Source organism: Rattus norvegicus, chromosome 6, assembly GCF_021556685.1.
Source record: "Rattus norvegicus strain SHRSP/BbbUtx chromosome 6, alternate assembly SHRSP_T2T, whole genome shotgun sequence".
Taxonomy (NCBI): Eukaryota; Metazoa; Chordata; class Mammalia; order Rodentia; family Muridae; genus Rattus; species Rattus norvegicus.
Genome location: NC_141539.1, coordinates 144740711 through 144760461, shown reverse-complemented (window position 1 = coordinate 144760461; position 19751 = coordinate 144740711). Strand labels below are relative to the sequence as shown.

The 19751-nt window shown below is 42.9% G+C and overlaps 1 protein-coding gene across 1 annotated transcript in view; it reads left to right on the top strand.

Annotated features, from left to right (window-relative positions):
* Positions 1-19751, top strand: part of Dnah11 (dynein, axonemal, heavy chain 11) — a 316147-nt gene that overhangs the window by 189448 nt on the left and 106948 nt on the right. Inside the window, exon 55 of the mRNA XM_087554982.1 lies at positions 13590-13751. Within this exon, the coding sequence (XP_087411108.1) occupies positions 13590-13751 (162 nt within the window). The remainder of the gene's footprint in view (positions 1-13589; positions 13752-19751) is intronic.

The window sequence follows — 19751 nt, the reverse complement described above, 5'->3', positions numbered from 1 at the left end:
AGGCATTTAGGGAGAAGAAACAATATTGTTGGTTTTATTTAGATTTACTCATTCTGTTTCATGGGTATGGATGTTTTGCCTGAATATATGCATGTGCACCACATAAGTGCCTAGTACCCATGGAGGTCAAAGGGGTGTTATATTCCCTGGAACTGGAGTTATAGATGATATATATATATATCATATATATGTCATATATATATAAATAATATATATAAATAATATATATGATATATATATATATATATTGTGAGCTGCCATGTTTGTGCAAGGAACCAAACCTAGGTCCTCAGTAAAAGCAGCAAGCAGTCTTAACCGCTGAGTCCTTTCTCAGACCCCTTGTGAGAGGAAACATGGAAGATGAACTCTGAAGAACCTGTTTTGAAAAAGCTGAGAGAGCTCTAAAGGGTCAAAACGTGGAGTTCGTGTAGGGAGAACGTGATCACTGGAGCTGGAGATGTTCACTGTGATGAAGTGAGTTGCTTACATCATCACGTGAGCAGTAGTTACGTCCTGTACTAGTGTGTCCTTTGTGGGATGTGATTCAGGGGTGTTGTTTGAATATTCTTAAAGCCCTTCCATTTAAGATACACTTGGCTTTGGGGCGTCATAGAGATTGGTGCACCTAACCACTAGCATCAGTGAAGGTCAAGTGTTACAAGAAAACAGACACTTCCGACCTGGAGATGTCAACCTCCTAACACTGCTGTAGTGATTTGTAGTGCAAAGTTGGAATCCTTAAGCTATTGCTTTGCTGGTTCTTCTAGTATCTCTATACCTATCAGTGCGGTGGAAAACTTGTGTTATCTACAGAGCACGAGACACTGGAGAGGGATGAATGGACAGCAACAGTGGCACCAGCCAGAAACGTTCAGTTCCTTAGGGAGAAGCCTCTGAGGCAACTAAATCTTGGATGTGAACCTTCTAAACTCAGCCCAGAATTATTCAGTAACATTGACATACGCATCCAAATCATAGACCACTAAGAAAGCTTGCTCTTCTGTCAAGTTTAGACAAGGTAGTGACAGCCTTGGGAGTTTCTTGTCAGCTTAGAAAAATCTCCTCTTCCTCATCTTCCTCCTCCTTCTCTTACTCCTCCTCCATTTCTTCCTCTTCCTCCTCTTCCTCAACCCTTTCCTCTTCTTCTTCCTTCTCTTCCCCCCTTTCTCTCCCTTCTCTTCCTCTTCTTTCTCCTCTTCCTCCTCTTCCTCCTTCCTTTCTTCCTCCTCCTCTTTCTCTTCTTCCTTTTCCTCCTCCTTCCTTCTCCTTTCTTCCTCCTCTTCCTCCTCCTCTTCCTCTTTCTCCTCCACTTCCCCCCTTTGTCCTCTTCCTCCTTTATCTTCCTTCTTTCTTTTTTCCTTCCTCCTCCTTTCTTCATCTTCAATTATCTTTTACCCTCTTTTCTTTCTTGACGGAACTAATAATGTAGTTCAAGCCAAGTTGAGATCCAGCAATCCTCCCGCCTCTATCTACCCAATGCTAGGATTGCAAACACGTGTTACCCTGCCTGATCTTCCAAGGTCATCTTGCTTAGAGCAGCTGTTCTCAACCTGTGGGTCATGATACCTTTTGGGATGAGTGACCCTTTTACAGGGTGACATATAAAATATCCTGCATATGATATATCCAAATTATGATTCATAACAGTGGCAACATCACAGTTATGAAGCAGCAATGAACATAGTTTTATGGTTGGGTCACCACAGCATGAGGAACTGTATTAAGAAGTCACAGCACTAGGAAGCTTGAAAAGCTCCAGCTTAGAGACCGTTGTAACTCACTGTGGCTATGGGGGAGAAAGTCCAGCTACTCTAGCTAAGAGCACCTCAGGACCACCTGTCAGCCCAGCCTGGCTCGCTAACCCTCGGAGATCTATGGTCTCATCAGTCTTAGCATCATCTGGATGTTCCCTTCCTCCTCATCTCCAGGGAGAGGAGGAGGAAGAAAAAGAGCTGGTTACCTGTTTTGAGAAAACTAAAACTCACCCCTCCCAAAATATGCTGAGCTGTTGTCCTTGTGACCATAAGTATGTCACAGCTACAGTGGGCTGAGGAGAGGGAATACTTGATCTTCACACATTTTTTATGACAACATCGAAAATGACTTTGGGAACAGAAGCGTGCCTCAGCTCACCCAGGGTGATGTCCCAGTAAGCCCACCGTAGGTCAAGCGTTGTAAGTTGAAAATGCATTTCCCCTGTGGGATGTCATAGCTTAGCCCCACAATGCACTAGGCCCTCAAGACATCCAGGACCACTGGTCATCATCGGAGGACAGCAGCCTGTATGCCACCAGCCTAGGAAAGGTTAAAATTCAAGATTCTCAGCATGATTTCTACAAATGTGTGTTGCTTACATGCCATCAGAGAATTGAAGAATCCCAGCGTTAACAATCACAAGTTAGGTATGATTTAGTTTTTAAGGAGTGCTACCTCTAGAAAATATTTCCTACTGTATAAAGATGAGAAGAGTAAGATGAGAGACATCAGGTTATCTTAATGCCAGGTGTTCCTTTCCCAACAGTTTCATGCATCTCCTGTAGTAAATCAGGAATAATTGTGGTTACAGTCTTTCTGGATTCTCCGTTCTCTTTCCTTGCTAAGCTCCATTGGTTTTAACATCACCCTATACAAATTAGCAATACTTTCTTATGTATTCTAGCATCTAATTACTGTTTCTGATCAAGCTTTTCCTTGTTCTCCTGTGTTAGTACGTGTGAACAAGCACTAGCATCATGGTGTCACATTATTCTGCCACCATCTTAATTCTGATTAAATCCTGCTAACTACTTAATTTCTGTAAGGGAGAATTTGATTTTTATGATGTAATGTGTTCTACCATTTGATAAGCTGTCTATTATTTTAATATGAAAAAAATACTACCTTCTAATTTTGGGACTATCTGATCTCCTGTTTTACCAATCTGGTTGCTGGTTTTTCATGTATATGTATGAGCGCGTTCACATGAGTGAATGTATATGCAGGTACGTGCGTACACAGGTGTACACTGCATATGTATGTATGTGAGTTAGAGATCAGAGGGACCCCCCTGTCACACATCCAGTGCCTTCCACCTTTTATTCAAGACAGGGTCTCTCAGCATGCTAGAGCGTCATCAGGTAGTCTAGGCTGGCTGAGTCAGTCTTCTAGGATTTCCCTATCTCTGCCTTCCATTTCACCCTTGCTAGAATTACACGTGCACAACAACCAACTTTTATTATGCTATTTGAGACCTGGTTATATGGCCTGAGCTAAAAAAAAAAAAATCGTTTTGAATGTGTGTCTTATCCCTAATGCCTTGATAAGGACTGCCAAAAACAAGTCCAAACAGGGATGCTAACGGTGAGGACTGTGTCTAGATCCTGACTTGGGCAGGAAGCCTCTGATGCTTCACAGTAATATCTCCTATTGGCTTTTGATTTCGCACATCCATTTTGTCATGGAAGTCTCTCCTGAATTCCTTTTCAGTGTCTATCAAGATAATTACATAGTTTTTCCTTGGGCTTATTAATATTCCCAGATTGATGCCCTGCTGTTCTGCATTTTCATACTTTCCTTTTACAACCACCAGTCTTTCTTCATGCATTTCTTTTTTTTTTTTTTTTTTTTTTTTTTTGGTTCTTTTTTTCGGAGCTGGGGACCGAACCCAGGGCCTTGCCCTTCCTAGGTAAGCGCTCTACCACTGAGCTAAATCCCCAGCCCCTCTTCATGCATTTCTTTCACTCCACCCACAAGCACAGTCTGCTGAGATAGAGACCTGCTTGTGCCTTACTCAATCTGCTGACCTCTTCACCCAAAGGAGAACTGGTATGCAAAAACGGACCACCTGGCAGCTTTCGAATTAAAAGACAGCTTCAGTCTTCACAATCTCTTCATACAGCCCTCATATATATTATCTTTAAAAGCTGCCCACATTACTCTGATGTTTTCACAGACCATGCAGGCCACAGACTAGATTCCTGAAGAGTTGGTATCTTCTTTGCCCATGCTCCTGATGAAACGGGAGCTAACTGTGCCACAGGGGTCGCTGATGCTACCCATCACTCATGGTAACCACTAAGCACTGTTCTGGTGGAAATGCAGGGCTGAGAGAATCTATTGGCACATAGGGGTTGACTTCTGAGTCCACAGCCTATTCCCTATCACCAGTGATCAAATGCACGTCCTTGGATTACTGCAAAGGAGCTAGTGGTCTGAGCCTATGTAGTATGAGACTCCATACAGGATCCTCATCTTGTACTAGAGAAACATCAATTTCCTCTCTCCTCCTGTGGGCTTGGATTAACCCAAGACACTTTATTTTGTTTCCTTTCCTGGCCCTGTGACATGGGCAGTATTTGGCTTATTTATTGACCTCTACTCTTAATTTAGATATCTGTCCATTTCATGACCTGACTGCCTGTCTAGGCATATGCAGAGAGATGCATTTCTGATAATACAAGAAACATAAAGTCTTTGTAGAGAATGTAAGAAAGAAAATAAAATGCATAAAGAAAATAAAAACAATCTTTAATTATATCATCTAAAGATAGCATACTGATAAACTTCATCCAAGTTTACTGCATAGAAACACTGTATTATATTTACATATAATGAATGTAAATTCAGGAAGGCTTTAGGTAACTTTTCCCTGTCCTTTATTTTTTTTATTTAATGTTTTTTAGGTTTGAAGGTCTACCTGGAAAAAAAAGTAAAATATTTCAGGAATTTGATGCACAGAATAAACCATTTAAGGCAAATGTCATCTATTCTAAATTATATTATTTATTAGAAAGTCTCTAATAAAATATCTTGATATTTTCTAATATTATCATATTTTCACCATGAAAAGTTTACTCAAGTCTCCTATTGTATAACTTCTCCTCTAGCCAACCATTTTTTGAAGTATTGCCTATCTTTTGTATTAAATTAAATACCTTCATATATGGGATACAATATCTAAGAATCTCCTTAGGTCCAATTGATTCGCTCACCTATGAACAATAATGAGTCAGCTGTCTACCACTAAGACAAAACACCCAAGGAAAGAGTTTGAAAAGCATAGGATCACAGTTTCTGTGGCCTTCATCCATTTTTACTTGGGCAGAACATCACAGTGGGAGCCACATGATGGGGCAGAGATAGTCACCTCACGGTTGCCAGTTAGAGTGTTGAGGTCCTAAAGACAAGACAACCCTACTAAGGCAAGAACCCAGTGACCTAACCCCTCTCACTGCATCTGCCTCCTAAAACATCTTAGCTTCTTTAACCGTATCGTCAGATTGTGAACAAACTGATTCCCTGATCAAATCAGAGTCCTCACAACACAGCCACTTCCCAACAGCCCCTGCTCTGAGTACCTCTGCACTGGAACCAGTCTTCAACAAGATGATCATGGAGCACTGTTCTAGCCAGGGGCGTGTTATCATCCATACCCCTTCTGCTCAGGATTCTCTTGCATTGATGAAGAGGAAGCTAAGGGCTAGCTACCTAGGGCTAGGTCCCTCTCTCTGTTTTTCTAGGGCCTTGCTTGTTGGGACCACCACTGTGGCTCTCCATGTTCTATGACCGTTGGTAAATTGCAAAGAAATTAAGGTGACAAAAGATGATATCTGTATCAGTTATTTACTTTAGAGGAGAAATGGTGTTTGTTTTGGCTTATGACTACAGGGGCATGGAGCCCTTCATGACAGAGAGAACATGGAAACAGGGAAGGCAACCAGCCAGAGCAAGAAGCAGAGAGAGACAGAGAGAGAGAGAGAGAGAGAGAGAGAGAGAGAGAGGGGAGAAGAGAGAGAGGAGAGAGAGAGAGAGAGAGAGAGAGAGAGAGAGAAGAGAAGAGAAGAGAGAGAGGAGAGAGAGAGAGAAGAGAAGAGAGAGAGGAGAGAGAGAGAGAGAGAGAGAGAGAAAGGGGGCAAGGGGAGGGGGAGGGGAGAGAAAGAGGAAGGGAGAGAGAAAGAGAGAAAGGGAGGGAAAGAGAGAGGAAGGGAGAGAGAACAGAATTGGATAAAGCTATAAATCCTCAAAGCCTGACCCAATGACAGACTTCCTCCTACTACTCTCCATCTCCTAAATGCTCCATAACCTTCCTCAGCATCACTACCAACTGGGGACTAAGTATTCAACCACAAGAGCCTATGAGGGATTCTCTTACTCAAGCCACCACACTACCTCGTGCTGTACATCTGAGTTTCACAAACTTTGATATGATAAGCCAGCACAACCTCAAAAACTTATGACACAAATACTAGTATTCTGTTTGCCCAAATGGAGCTTCTGAACTGCTACCATTTAGACTTTTGCCGTTCAGCATGTGTTTATTGGGATCCCGGGATGTGTCCTGGGGAGATGACAGGAGTATGACAGTCCAGTCCCAGTCCATCTGGAGCCCACCTCACTGCAGGGACAACATTGGTCCAATGGCTACCACAAGTACTATAAGATGAGAGGGGTATTAGCAGCCATAACAGAAAGCACAGTGATAAAGGTTTCACTGAGGGAATCACTGAAAGCAGATGTCTTTTCTCTTATTTTATCCTCTAAATGGTGTGTATGTGTATGTATATGCACATGTGGGAGTGAGTGTTCATATGTCTTTAGATGAATGTTACGTGTGAGTGCATAAGCACATGTATAAGATATGGATGCCAGAGAGCAGTTTTGGGTATCACCCTTTAGGTGCTATCTACATTCTACCTCTACCTCTACCTCCCTCTCTCTCTCTGTCTCTCTGTGTCTCTCTCTCTGTCTGTGTCTCTGTCTCTCTCTCTGTCTCTCTCTCTCTCTCTGTCTCTCTCTCTCTCTCTGTCTCTCTCTCTCTCTCTCTCTCTCTCTCTCTCTCTCTCTCTCTCCAGGGTCTCACTGGCCTGGAAGGTCTACATAGGCTGCACTGGCTGGCCAGAGAGCTCCAGAAATCCCCCCAACTCTGCCTCCCCAGGTGTGAGTCTGCACCACCACACCTGGCTTTTTCATATGAGAGATTTTTCAGGGTTGAACTAAATCACAGAGCTATCCCCATCAACCTCTAAAAGAACTTTTAACACAGGCAGTGAAAGGCTCGGTCAAAGGTCAGAGAAAAGGTCACTTTACACAGAATGTACTTTGTATCTAGAAAAGCGGTTTGTGTTCATAGCCATTTTCCAGCAGAGTGTGAGGCCTGTCCTTAACACACATGGAAGGTGGCTGCTCTAACAGTGGTGCCACCAGAAACTGCATGAGATGTCTCAAATACTGACCTATTTTCAAGAAAAATATCTATCAATTTAAAAAAAAACTAACAAAAATGAAGGATTCCATTAAGGAGCTGAGGATTAGCCTGCAAAGCATTACCCAATCACTGCAATCCCAGGGACAAATCCCAGGGGAAGGAGCCCCTCCTCCTGCCTGGGTGCCTCAGGATCAGATGCATTCTTAGCTATGGAGATTGCATGCTCATTCTTTGTAAGTTCAATGACTTCCTTGTTTTAAAAAATGGAAACGGGCTAAGGAGATAACCTAGTCGGTAAAGCACTTTCTGTGTAAGTGTGAAAGCTTGAGTTCAAATCCCAAAGCCCACATAAAACTGAGTCCAGTAGCACAGGCCTGTAATCCCAGCACTCCTACAGTGAGAAGGGAAGTGCAGATGAATCCCCAGAAGTTCTTGAGCCAGTCTGGTTTCTTTGGGTTTTACTGTTGTGAACAGACACCATGACCAAGGCTTATAAAAGACAACATATATTTGGGGCTGGCTTACAAGTTCAGAGTTTCAGTCCATTATCATCAAGGTGGGAACATAGCAGCATCCAGGTAGGCATGGTGCAGGAGGAGCTGAGAGTTCTACACCTTCATCTGTAGGCTGCTAGTAGAATACTGACTTCCAGGAAGGTAGGATGAGGGAGGGGTCTTAGTGGCACACCTACTCCAACAAGGCCACACTTCCTAATAGTACCACTCCCTGGGCCACAGACATACAAATCATCATACCTGGCTTTTGCAGCAATAGCAAACAACACAGACATGTCTCAAACAAGGCAGAAGTCAAGGACAGACATGTGCCCTGTGCTACAAGCTTACCCACGTACGTACACACACACACACACACACACACACACACACACACACACACAAGAAATAATCGAAATGAATTGAAATTCTCTGGTACCGAGTATTACTTTTAAGTAAAATCTGAAACGCTTAACATCACAAGGTCAGAAGTTCTGAGATGATTTTATTGTATGCTCTCTAAAGTAGAAGTTCACATCGAAGTGTCTTATGTGTACACATTTCGAAGATGCTTTTAAATCTTTAAGAAGAATCGGAATTAAAAGTTGGATAGATGGAGGATACAGTAAGAAGGCATGAAGAGCATGATAAAGTGACAGTTTTCAGAGAATGCATTCTGTGATAAAGCCCCGTTCCATAGGGGCTGCCTCAGCAAGACTCCGGGCTTATTATTCTTGAAATATACTGGGGCTTTGGATGATGAATGCAAACATAACTTATGGATAGATGCTTTGGAAGTAAATATGTGGGAGGATCCCTTCTACCTGAGAATAAACTACTTCAGCTGGAAAAAAAATACAGTGACTGTAGCAATTCAAATTTCCATTAGGAGAGGAAATGGCCTGAGTCCTGTTAGTAATACACAAATAAATATATACTCAAGGAGGGATTGTAGCTACGGGAAATTGAAACGTGTTACAAAGCATGGTGAAATGTGGGTTATCACAAATGAGTCATAGCACCTGTACGGGGGATGGAAAAAAATAGAAAATGTTATAGTATAGATCCCAAAAGCAAGTTCTTGACACCTGATACCCAAATGTCAAAACTGCGGGAGATGCATCTGTAGTAATTTCAGGGCTGGCTTTTGTGTTTGGGAGAATTTGCTTTTTAGAAACAGCACAGCTGCCTGGGACATTTAACTTTGTTTCCATCTAGGCTTTTAACTTTGTTTCCATCTAGGCATTTGTGTTTCTTCCTGTCCCCACTGATGGTTCATTTGGCATTGTCAGGCAAACCTTTGCAGGGAAGATGATTATTGATTATTCCATAAATCTAGGTACTTCCTTAAAGGTAGCTAAACTGAACTCAGATAAGGGGTGGGGTTCTTTTCTCTTACACACACTAACTTGAGTTTTACTTCAAGGCAAGGATATCTAATTCCGAACCCTGCTTCCCTCCCCAAAGCTTGTTGATTAACACCCCTTGCAACCTGGCTTGTGGGCTCACTACAGTCTAATTCTTGTCTTGTGGAAACCTGACTAACGTTTACATAGCAGGGTGTTTCCAGGCAGACACAGCAGAGCTACTGCAGTGGGATGAATCTGATCATTTGTTTGGGATCCTGTTTACACAGTCTCCAGCTAGGAGTACATACACAGTCTCCAGATAGGGGTATAGGATACAGTTATTAGGACACTTCAGTATCTATGCCTGCCTGTCTTGCTTATATATGAGTAGAGATGTTAGTACAATATTTCTGTTTAACCCAGGTATCTTATTTCATGAATTTAAAAAAAAAAATCATCCAGGGTTGGGGATTTAGCTCAGTGGTAGAGCACTTGCCTAGCAAGCGCAAGGCCCTGGGTTTGGTCCCCAGCTCTGAAAAAAAGAAAAGAAAAAAAAATCATCCAGCTGGTAAGGTACTTACCATTGAGCCTGTCAACCTGAGTTCAATCCCTGGAACCCATGTAAAAGTAGAAAAACTTTGCAAAGTTGTCCTCTGACTTTCACATACATGCTATAACACACACACACACACACACACACACACACACACACACACTCATACATACACATGCACACAACATATATGTGCACAATAATAAATTTATTTTTAAAAATCGTGTCTAACTCAAAGCCGAGGTTAGAAGTTGACAGGAGTACTCTGTACTCTCTGATTAAAACTCAACATTCCTGAACACTGAATTGGACTAATAGTCAAAGCCTCAGGCTAACAACACCCTTCCAATCACTTCATTGGAACTGTGAATGAGCAAGTTTATTTCTACAGTTGAGTTTCCAGGTACTAGTTTAGATGATTTGTGATTCCTAAAATTATCAAAGGTCTCCATTTCATTCTGTGAAGTACTTGACCAACTTCAAAGTCATTGAAAAGGTGACCAGATGCAGTGGTGCACACCATAGTCCCAGCACTGGAAGCTTAGAAAGGAGAACTGCCGTGGGTTTCGACAGAGTGACTTCCAGACAGCCAATGTTACATAGCCAGAGCAGGTCTCAAGATACTAATAAAACCGAAGCTGGAAGCTGTGTCAGCAGGTGAGAGCACAAACTCTCCTACTCAGGACTGGAGTTGGGTCCCCATCACCCATGCAGAGTGGCTCATCACCTGTAACTCCAGCCCCAAGGTATCTTGGACCTTTGGGTTCTTTTGTCATCTGCACAGACATGCCCACACCCACACATATACGTAACTAAAGAGAAAAGTGAGATGTTGCAAATTATTTTGCTTAATTTCCCCCCTGGCAAAGTCAAACTGGCATGCTGTCCTTGTGAATATCAGATGGACCTGGAGGAGTTTAGTCCATTTTGCATAAGGTAAGATTAGTTTTCCCCCTTCTCAGTTCCTCTTGCTCCTTAACATCAGACGTACACACATTGTTTCATGATCACATGTGCTAAGCAAACTGTGGTGACAATGTCTAATTTTTTTTACAGTTCAGGTCTTAGGTTTCTCCTTCCAGCCCTTTTTTGTTCTCCCCACACTCAAAGATTCCTCTTCTCTTCCCAAGATGCTGGCTTTCCACAACTGATTCTCTTTGACTAACATGATTTCAGAAACTTCACTTGAGTACAGCAGAGACAGAGAAAAACAAAACAGCATCTCATACTTGAGGTTCCAAGTATTTTCTTATAACTTCTATATTTAATCTATTCCTATCCTCGACACTGGCATACTGCTGACTCTTAAGAATGTGTCTGAGTCATGTTTATTCAACCTTGTTGGGGCGGGGAATGATCTTTCTGTGTTAATTTACTACCATGAATAAATTGTTTACTGACAGATAATATAACATGGTCTTTCAACAATCTATTTTTGTTTTCCAGAATTAGAGATACTTTCTTGTGTCTTGTTACTAGGAAACGGTTAAACAAGGGTGGGTCATCATCATGTGATTTTACACTGGGTTGGGTGCTAGATAAAGAAGATCCATGGCTCTCAAAAGATACTCTGAGACGTGACTTATATTATAAGGTCCAAGCACCAGGAAGTCTGACTGGACAGACAGTCACAGGGCACTGTGCTAAGCCCATCCCAGACAGGCCAATACTGCATAGTCTACTTATACTAGAGCCACCGAGTTAAACTTGTAGAGGCTGGTACAGTATCTGCCATAGACCCAGGAGACTGTGAGGAAGTCTCTGTGGACAGAGAGAGTTGAATAAATGATGAAAAACCAAAACTAGATAAGATTGATGAAGCTAAAAAATGCATGGTGAAAGGGACCAGATATAGATCTCTCCTAAGAGACACATCCAGAACATATCCAATACAGACGTCAATGCTAGCAACAAAACACGGAACTGAGAACAGGACCCCCTTGGGGGAAATTAGAGGAAGGATCGAAAGAGTTGAAGGAGCTTGCAACCCCATAAGAACAACAATGCCAACCAACCAGAGCTTCCAGGGACTAAACCACTACCCAAAGACTATACATGGACTGACCCAGGGCCCCAACTGCATATGCAGCAGAGAATAGCCTTGTTGGGGCACCAGTGGAAGGGGAAGCCCTTGGTCCTGCCAAGGTTGGACCCCCTAGTACAGGGAAATATGGGGGGCAGTAAGGGGATGTATGGGGGGAATACCGGTATGGGGGAGGGGGAGGGGAGGGGATGGGGGCTTATGGACAGGAAACCGGGAAGGGGAATAACATTTGAAATGTAAGTAAAGGATTTAGCTCAGTGGTAGAGCGCTTACCTAGGAAGCGCAAGGCCCTGGGTTCGGTCCCCAGCTCCGAAAAAAAAAAAGAACCAAAAAAAAAAAAAAAAAAAAAAAGAAATGTAAGTAAAGAAATATATCTAATGAAAATTTTAAAAAAAGAAAAAAGAAAAAATGATGAAAAAGTTCAAGAGATGTACATTCTCCCCTTAGCTGACAGCACCATACTACACACTAATACAATTAAGCAGTGCAATCATAGTGGGAAAAAGTAGGGATCAGCATCTGTCTGTCTTGAAATGTTGACGGTAACAAACAAACCTGTTCAATGAGGTATCATGCAGGTTGATATTTGCTAGAGTTTTTTCTCACATGGACTTAAAAATGCCATGGATAAAAAAAGAAAAATGTCCTCTAAGACAGTGACAACACCCATTGGCTGACCATGCTCTGGACCTCAGTCTTAGAAACTGGAGGGCCTCAGTTTCTACCATCAGCCTAAGAAAGAGATACTCTCCACTCAGGCCTTTCCCGGCGGACAAATAATTACCTAGCTTTCAGGTTATTCTGTATCCTCACACTCCCCCTGAGCTTCCCCCTCTGATGGTCCTCTAACGCTCAGGACCCTTGAAGGGTACGATGATAGGGTCACACCTACTCTGATGACGATGAAGAGTTCCTCTCATCCACTGTCTGTGACAGACCATTGCAACCAACCTCAGGTTCTATTGGCAGAATCCCTGTGTCTAGAGAAAGTATACAAATACACAACTGGATCCTCTGGCTGTCTTGCCTTCATCCATGAATCCTACCAGCTGTGCAGTGAAACTCTTTGAAGAGGAAAACAAACGTATTGCGCGTGCACATTATTTTTATTGTCTCAATTCCCTAAACAGCACAGAATAACAACCCCCTACACTGTTTACCTTGTCCTAGGGACAATAGGTAATCCTAACAGGAAGAACTAATAGGTATCTGAAGGATATAGGTTCTTTCTGTGAAAGTAATATGTTTTTCATGAAAGTGTTTGGAAAATCCTTTGAGTTATGTTGGGGGTCCTAAAACTGATCCCTGGCAGATCCCAAACACAGACCAATGGCTTGTTTGGGTATTAATTAACTTTTAAATCATTAAATAGCTAGTTAAAAAAGAACTTTTAGCTTTCTTCTATCAGGAACTTTTCTTAGCAGAAACATTACCCCCAAGTCTTAACATTTTTCTCTGAAAAAATCTCAGGTAAGAACTAAAGCAGATGTTTTTATTTTAAATGCAAACAGAAATTAGTGTCATTTATGATGATAAAACTGGCTCTATTTTATTATTTTATATTTGTTTTGGGAAGGGTATTTCAGCTTTGTGAAACCCAGTGAATCATGTAACAGAAGCAATTTGAAGGTGCAGTATTGACACTCTTCCTCCATGATGACTTACTTTTTATATGTGACTTGTATTAAGGAACAATTAAAATTTCCCAGTCCCAAAGGGAATCATGAGCCAGGCTTGAGAGAAGAAGCACCACATTTTGAGAAAAACACAACAGTATTCCTGTCTGCCCTGTGGTGCTGTCACCCTGAAGTTCAATGCTGCCTTGCACCAGTGGCTTGGACTGGGGTAGCTGACCAGTGTGTCTGGCCTTGCCCCCTCCCTCACTGTCTGAGATTTCAGTGTACTGTGTGGCATACTCATCCCCCTGTTGTTTCTGACCTGTGCCCTCTCACCCTGCTCTCTACAGATGGTTTTTTGTTTCTCACCGGTTGGTCACACTCTGAGAGTTAGAGCCCGGAAGTTCCCAGCCCTAGTTAACTGCACAGCTATTGACTGGTTTCATGCATGGCCACAGGAAGCTCTGGTCTCAGTCAGCAGGAGGTTTATTGAAGAAATCGAGGGGATTGAGGTAAGTTGTGTCAGCCTGAGGTAGGTACCCAGAATTGCTCAAGTCTCAGTACACTATAGGCAGGCAGTGCAGCAGCGAAGTCAGCCACCTTTAGTTTCACAATCTCTGTATCAAATATGTATCCGCTTACTTCTTTTACATTGTTTTTCATTGTTTCTGGTTTTTGTGCATTGTTGAGGGTGGGACTCTGGCCTTATGGGGTTTTTTAGTTATATCTGTTACTTCTTCAGGAACCTAGTACCTCTGACTAGGTTTTTAAATGTCTGTGTGAAGTAAGCAGTTTTAAAGAGTAAAGGAAGCAACTGAAGCAAGCCTCCCGATTCCCAGATGTGGAGTTGAAGTCTAGTTCCTTTCTGATTAGAGAGATTGTGTTAAGGTGCTACTCCTAAAGAGCTTTGTTCTTGCTACCCATTGAGCAATAAGGTGGGGGTGCCTAGAATAGTCCCAGAATTAGTGGAAGTCACTCTCTGAGCCAAAATTGATTGGGGCCCCTAACAATGTCTCAAGTCCTCATCCTCTCTCTTACTCCAGAAGCCATGACCACCACTCTTGCAAAGTAGCATTACGAGATTTAGTTAGATAGCGTGTTCTTGGGTGGCCAGAAGGTTAAGTCTGGGTTTATAAACTTGAGCAGTTAGTGTGCAGCCAGCTTTATTGTTTGGTATGTCACTTTTCCTTTGCTTCTACTCAAAAAGGGGGTAACCATATGGGTGTGTGTATTTTGTAAGTGGTAAAAAGCATTCACTGATGTGTACAGATTTTTCCCCCTAAAAAATGTCCATGAATCTGTCTATCACTGGACTGCCAGGGGAAGCAACATTTAACATGGCAGACACATCTGGGATGGGAACATGTCTGCCTCCTCCTCCCCGTTCCATTCTCCACAGTCACATGACGAGCACATGCACAAGGAAACAGAAAAGAAAAGGAAGTTCTTCTGAATTTGGGGCGGGGGGGGGGGGGCGAGGATTGGATCTTCACATCTGGAGAGCCATTAGTTATGATAAAGTAGTGTTAAGTGTTACTCCCAGCCCCTAGGACAGTCACCAGGTTCCTTGCGATGTGGAAGTACTGGAGTATCATCTTGTCTTCCAACAGTGAGAAGAGAGGTTAGAAGTTCTGAATCTACAGGAATCAACCAGTGCCCCATATTACTAGCAGATTTCTAGTTTCCTTGGTTCATTTTGTCAGGCTTGCAATGGAATAAGTGGGCTGGTTTCTGAATATAGTTTTAATTTTCCTCAGTTGGTAGGGGATCCCGTGCTGGCAGATCGAGGGAAGCATACACATAGCCTCACAGCCTTCCAGTCTTTGGTCTTTACTGTCCTGTGTCTGTGTCTGCTTTCTCCAGTGGAGCAGCAGCTCAGCCTGGCCAGAACTATTGACACCTGCTGGATGAGGCGGGCTTTGCAGTCCCGAGGACTGCACAAGGTGCTGCAGTCTATCTGACGGTGTCATGCCGCCTCCTATAGGATCCTGAGTGTCAAATAGGAACACTTTTCAAGCCCTTCAGCGTTTCCACCAAGCTAAATTACACCTGCTAACAAGTCAGCCAGAAGATTTCCTTTCCGTGTAAGGTGCCTATTTAACCCTCCCACCTTCCTGATTTGTCACAGGAAGCAAGAATTGTAATTTAGAGCACACTGGGACCGCATTCCCCTAAAAACATGTAGTGTCTTTTCTGTAGAGGTCAGAAACGGCTTTTAAATAAACCAATGAGTACACATGGAGGGACCCATAGCTCCAGCTGCATATGTAGCAGAGGATAGCATTGTCTGGCATCAATGGGAGGAGAAGCCCTTGGTCCTGTGAAGGCTCGTTTCCCCAGTGTAGAGGAATGCCAGGGCGTTGGGGTGGGAATGGGAGGGTAGGAGTAGAAGCATCTTCATAGAAGCAGGGGGAGGGGTTGGGAGAGTGAGGGAAGAAGGATAACATTTGAAATGTAAATATATAAAATATCCAATAAAAAAGAAAAAGTGTATGATCCTCCAAAAAATTTTTTTGAACAAATGCTAATTTGATCACTTTCTTAGTCTTAATTTTCATTATCAAGACTGAATGTTATCTACATAATTTTGGCACTTCTTAATTATTGACCTCATTGGGTGAGTGGAAGGTACTTATACAAGGTGACCCCCTTTGGCCATAGAGAAAGAATTCATTAACCACAGGCCATTCTATATACATTGACATGTAAATTCCCATCAGGACACACTCAGCACCCAAGGCTATGGCAGCCCACAGCCCAGGCTGCATCTAACTGAACGGGTATGCTTTTCCCCCCACCCCCTGTTACCTGATACTGAACTAAATGACAGCTGACAAATAAAAGTCCAAAAGCAGTCTGACACCTAAGTGTCATCATTGTGCGGGTGTTCATCAGACACTCTGTCAGCCTGTGCTGCCTCTCGATGTGAGGTAGGAAGTGACAGTGTAAAGCAAGAGGAAGGGACAGTCCTGTATTCCATTAGGAGTGGGGTTGAAGATGCAGACCGAAGCACACTGGGGATGTGATCCGGTGAAAACCTTACTGGTCAGTGCACAGGCTCCAGTTAGGAACGCATAGGGCCAAAAGTAGATGGTATTGGGAACATAAAAGAGAAACTTTGGTTTTGGTTTGCTTGCTTGTTTTTGTTTTGTTTTTTAGGCAAAATGAGCCTTAGGCATCATTGAAATCAGGGTGATATGAAAGGACACATTTCATTGTAAATTAAAAATATGAGCTGACTGGAGAGAGTGAATTCTGTTGCAGGATTTGAGGACAGAAGCAGCTCATGTCACTTGGGCATGGCATCTTGAAGGTGATGTCTTTATGCAGGAAGGCAGGTACAGGGTAGAATGAGGCTGTCATTGGACGAGAAGGAAGGATGGGCGGGAACAAAGTTTTAAAGGCGAAGGAGCGGGAGGTAGAGAAGGAGCTGGGAGAACATGGCAGCAAATGTTAAGATTCTTCTCTGTGCATAGATAAAGGTTGTTTTGAATATTTTTAAGGGATGGGTGTGTACAGGATTTTGTGCTGTCTAGATGGGCAAATTCTATCTTATCAATTGGATCATAGGTTATTGTGTGGTGTGTTCTTTCATGTGGTGACTTGAGTTCAAGAAAAGGCACAGTGGTAGGATGCACCAAGCCCGCCGTGGAATTGGGATGTGTAAGCCTGGTGTGGTAACAACCCCCCAAGGGAACTGTGAGTGAAAGCAATGTGACAAGGTGCCTCACTGGAATGGCTCGCGGACTGCCAGGGACAGAGAGTATCTTGGGGGCAGCATGGAACCACTGGGATAAAAGTACCCCACAGTGCCATGCAGATGCCAGCACTAGAGCCGGTCAAAAGGGAACCAAGTGCCACGTGGCCCATGGGTGCTGGAACTAGATAGTGCAAGATATCCCACAGTGCCATGCGGGCCCTACAGGTGCCAGCACTAGCACGGGATAAAGGGTAGAGCCAGTTTTTTAATATTTACCACAACCGCATCTGACTGACAGAGGAAGGTCTGCCCTCCTGAGGTAATGACACTACAGTGTGGGCTCACAGTTCAATGCCATGCCACTGGTGTTTCTGACATATCAGCAACCCATACCTGAGAAGGTATAGCATAGAATGGCAGGTGATCCACTCAAATAGAAAAGTTACCTTTCTGCCAGATTTAGATTTGGTGCTTCTTCAGTACCTACACATGTATGTGACTACACATACACACACACACATACATACACATACATATACACATACATACACACACATATATTCACACACATTCACACACACATACACACACATACACACATACATACACACACATACACACACATACATACACACATACATACACACACATACACACACATACACACATACATACACACACATACACACACATACATACATACACACACATACACACACATACACCCACATACACATACACACACACACATACATACACATACATATACACATACATACGCACACATATATTCACACACATATTCACACACACATACATACATACATACATACACACACATACACACACATACATACACACATACATACACACACATACACACACATACACCCACATACACATACACACATACACACATACACACACACACACAAACACACACATTCTTTGTGTCAAACAGGAAGGGCATTACATTTATTGCATCAGTGATAGCTATACTACATTGATGATTTGGGCCACAATTCTTTCTTTGAAATATCAATGACAAGTGTTAACTTATAAAGTCCAAAGTTGACCATGCTGTATAGGAAGAAAATACCACTGAACCGTGGAACAGATGCTACCACAATTTTAAAGTAGAATCCTGGACCCTGTTGGTAGCCCTCGTGAACTGGGCTTAGCTATATACGTACTCAATAAAGTACAAAGAATAAAGACACAGGGAATGTGGAAACAGAAAAGCAAATTTGTGTAATGGGGTCACATTGGAGAGAACATCAAAAGAGGGGCCTAGTGAGATCCTACGTCCATCTTTAATCTACTAGCATAAGGTCAGGTTTAAATAGAGTGCATGAGCTTTAGGTGGTTAGGAAGTCCTGATCCAGGTGCAGCCCCACCGTGGCCCCTTCAGTGTCTGACCAGAAATGTATCTGATGAGTTGTATGAAAACTCCTTCTGCTAGCGATCATAGTGGCTTCAGCCTTTCCCTTTCCCTAGAGTAGGATTCCAGGGGGCATTTCAAATTCTTTGGGGTCTGTTGTTTCAACAGTCTGATAGCTGAAGAGAGGATTGTATACAGCCTTTTAGGATGCCTAGTTTCCTGCACAGTAGTTACACTGAAGCTATTTGAAGCATCAAGACAAAACCAAAAGAAGATCTAAGGGATCTGCCTAAACTTCATCCTGGCCTCAGTTTCTGTCCTCAAATGAGTGGGGAAGATCCATCACTGTGCACACCCTTCCCCATCGGTCTTCTTTAGCTGTGCATGTAAGTGTATCATTACATATGTGGTGCAAGTTTAGAATAGTTTTTAAAACAATGCTATGTTCCCAACATAGTTTTACAGCTTTCTAAAGGTTAGGAATCCTGCCACCCATGAAAACAGGGTCCAGTTCTTATGGCTGTCCAGGATCTCTTGCGTGTCTTGTCCAACTAGAACCAGCTCTACATAAAAGTTCATAGTTTTGGGGCTTTTGTGGATGTGTTAGCCTCACCAGCCACAATATTCCCAAAGCAAGGGTTCTCAGGGGCTGGGGAGATGGCTTGATAGGTACCAAGCACCTGCCACACAAGTGGTATGTAGTGTGTTCGTGTGCATGTTCGTGTGTGTATGTGTGTGTGTGTGTGTGTGTGTGTGTGTGTGTGTGTGTGTGTGTGTGTGTGTAGTTCTGATCCTAGCACCCACATGAATTCTGGGTGGGGATGGCAGTACTAGAGAGGCAGAGAAAGGGGATTCCCAGAGCAAGCAAGCTACCTAAACTAGCTAAATCAATGAGTTCTGGGTTCAACTGAGAGACCTTCCCTCAGTATATAATAAGGTGGAGAGTGATTAAGGTAGACTGCAATATCAATTTCTAGTACATACTTATGTGTGAAATGAAACACACACAAGATGGATGGATGGATGGGTGGATGGGTAGGTGGGTAGAAAATAGATGGATGAATGAATGAAGGAAGGATGGATAAAAGATAGATGACTGAATGGAAGGATGGGTTGAAAATGGATGGATAGAGGATGGATGGATGATGGATGGATGATGGATGGATAGATGATGGATGGATGGGAAGAGAGTAGCTGGGCTTCCCTGAGTTTCCTCTGGACTCTTCATTGCATGAATTTTCAGTCATTTCAATGTTTCCATGTTGTGGAAGAGACTCCAGGAGCCACCTCTTCTGATAGTGGACCTGATCTCGCCTCTGACCAATCAATTAATTCCAACTTAAAGGAAAAAAAATAAAAAACCACAAAGGTAGAGAACTGCCTTGCATCAGTATTCAGCACTTGTTGAAGCACTGTGCATGACTCTAGTGA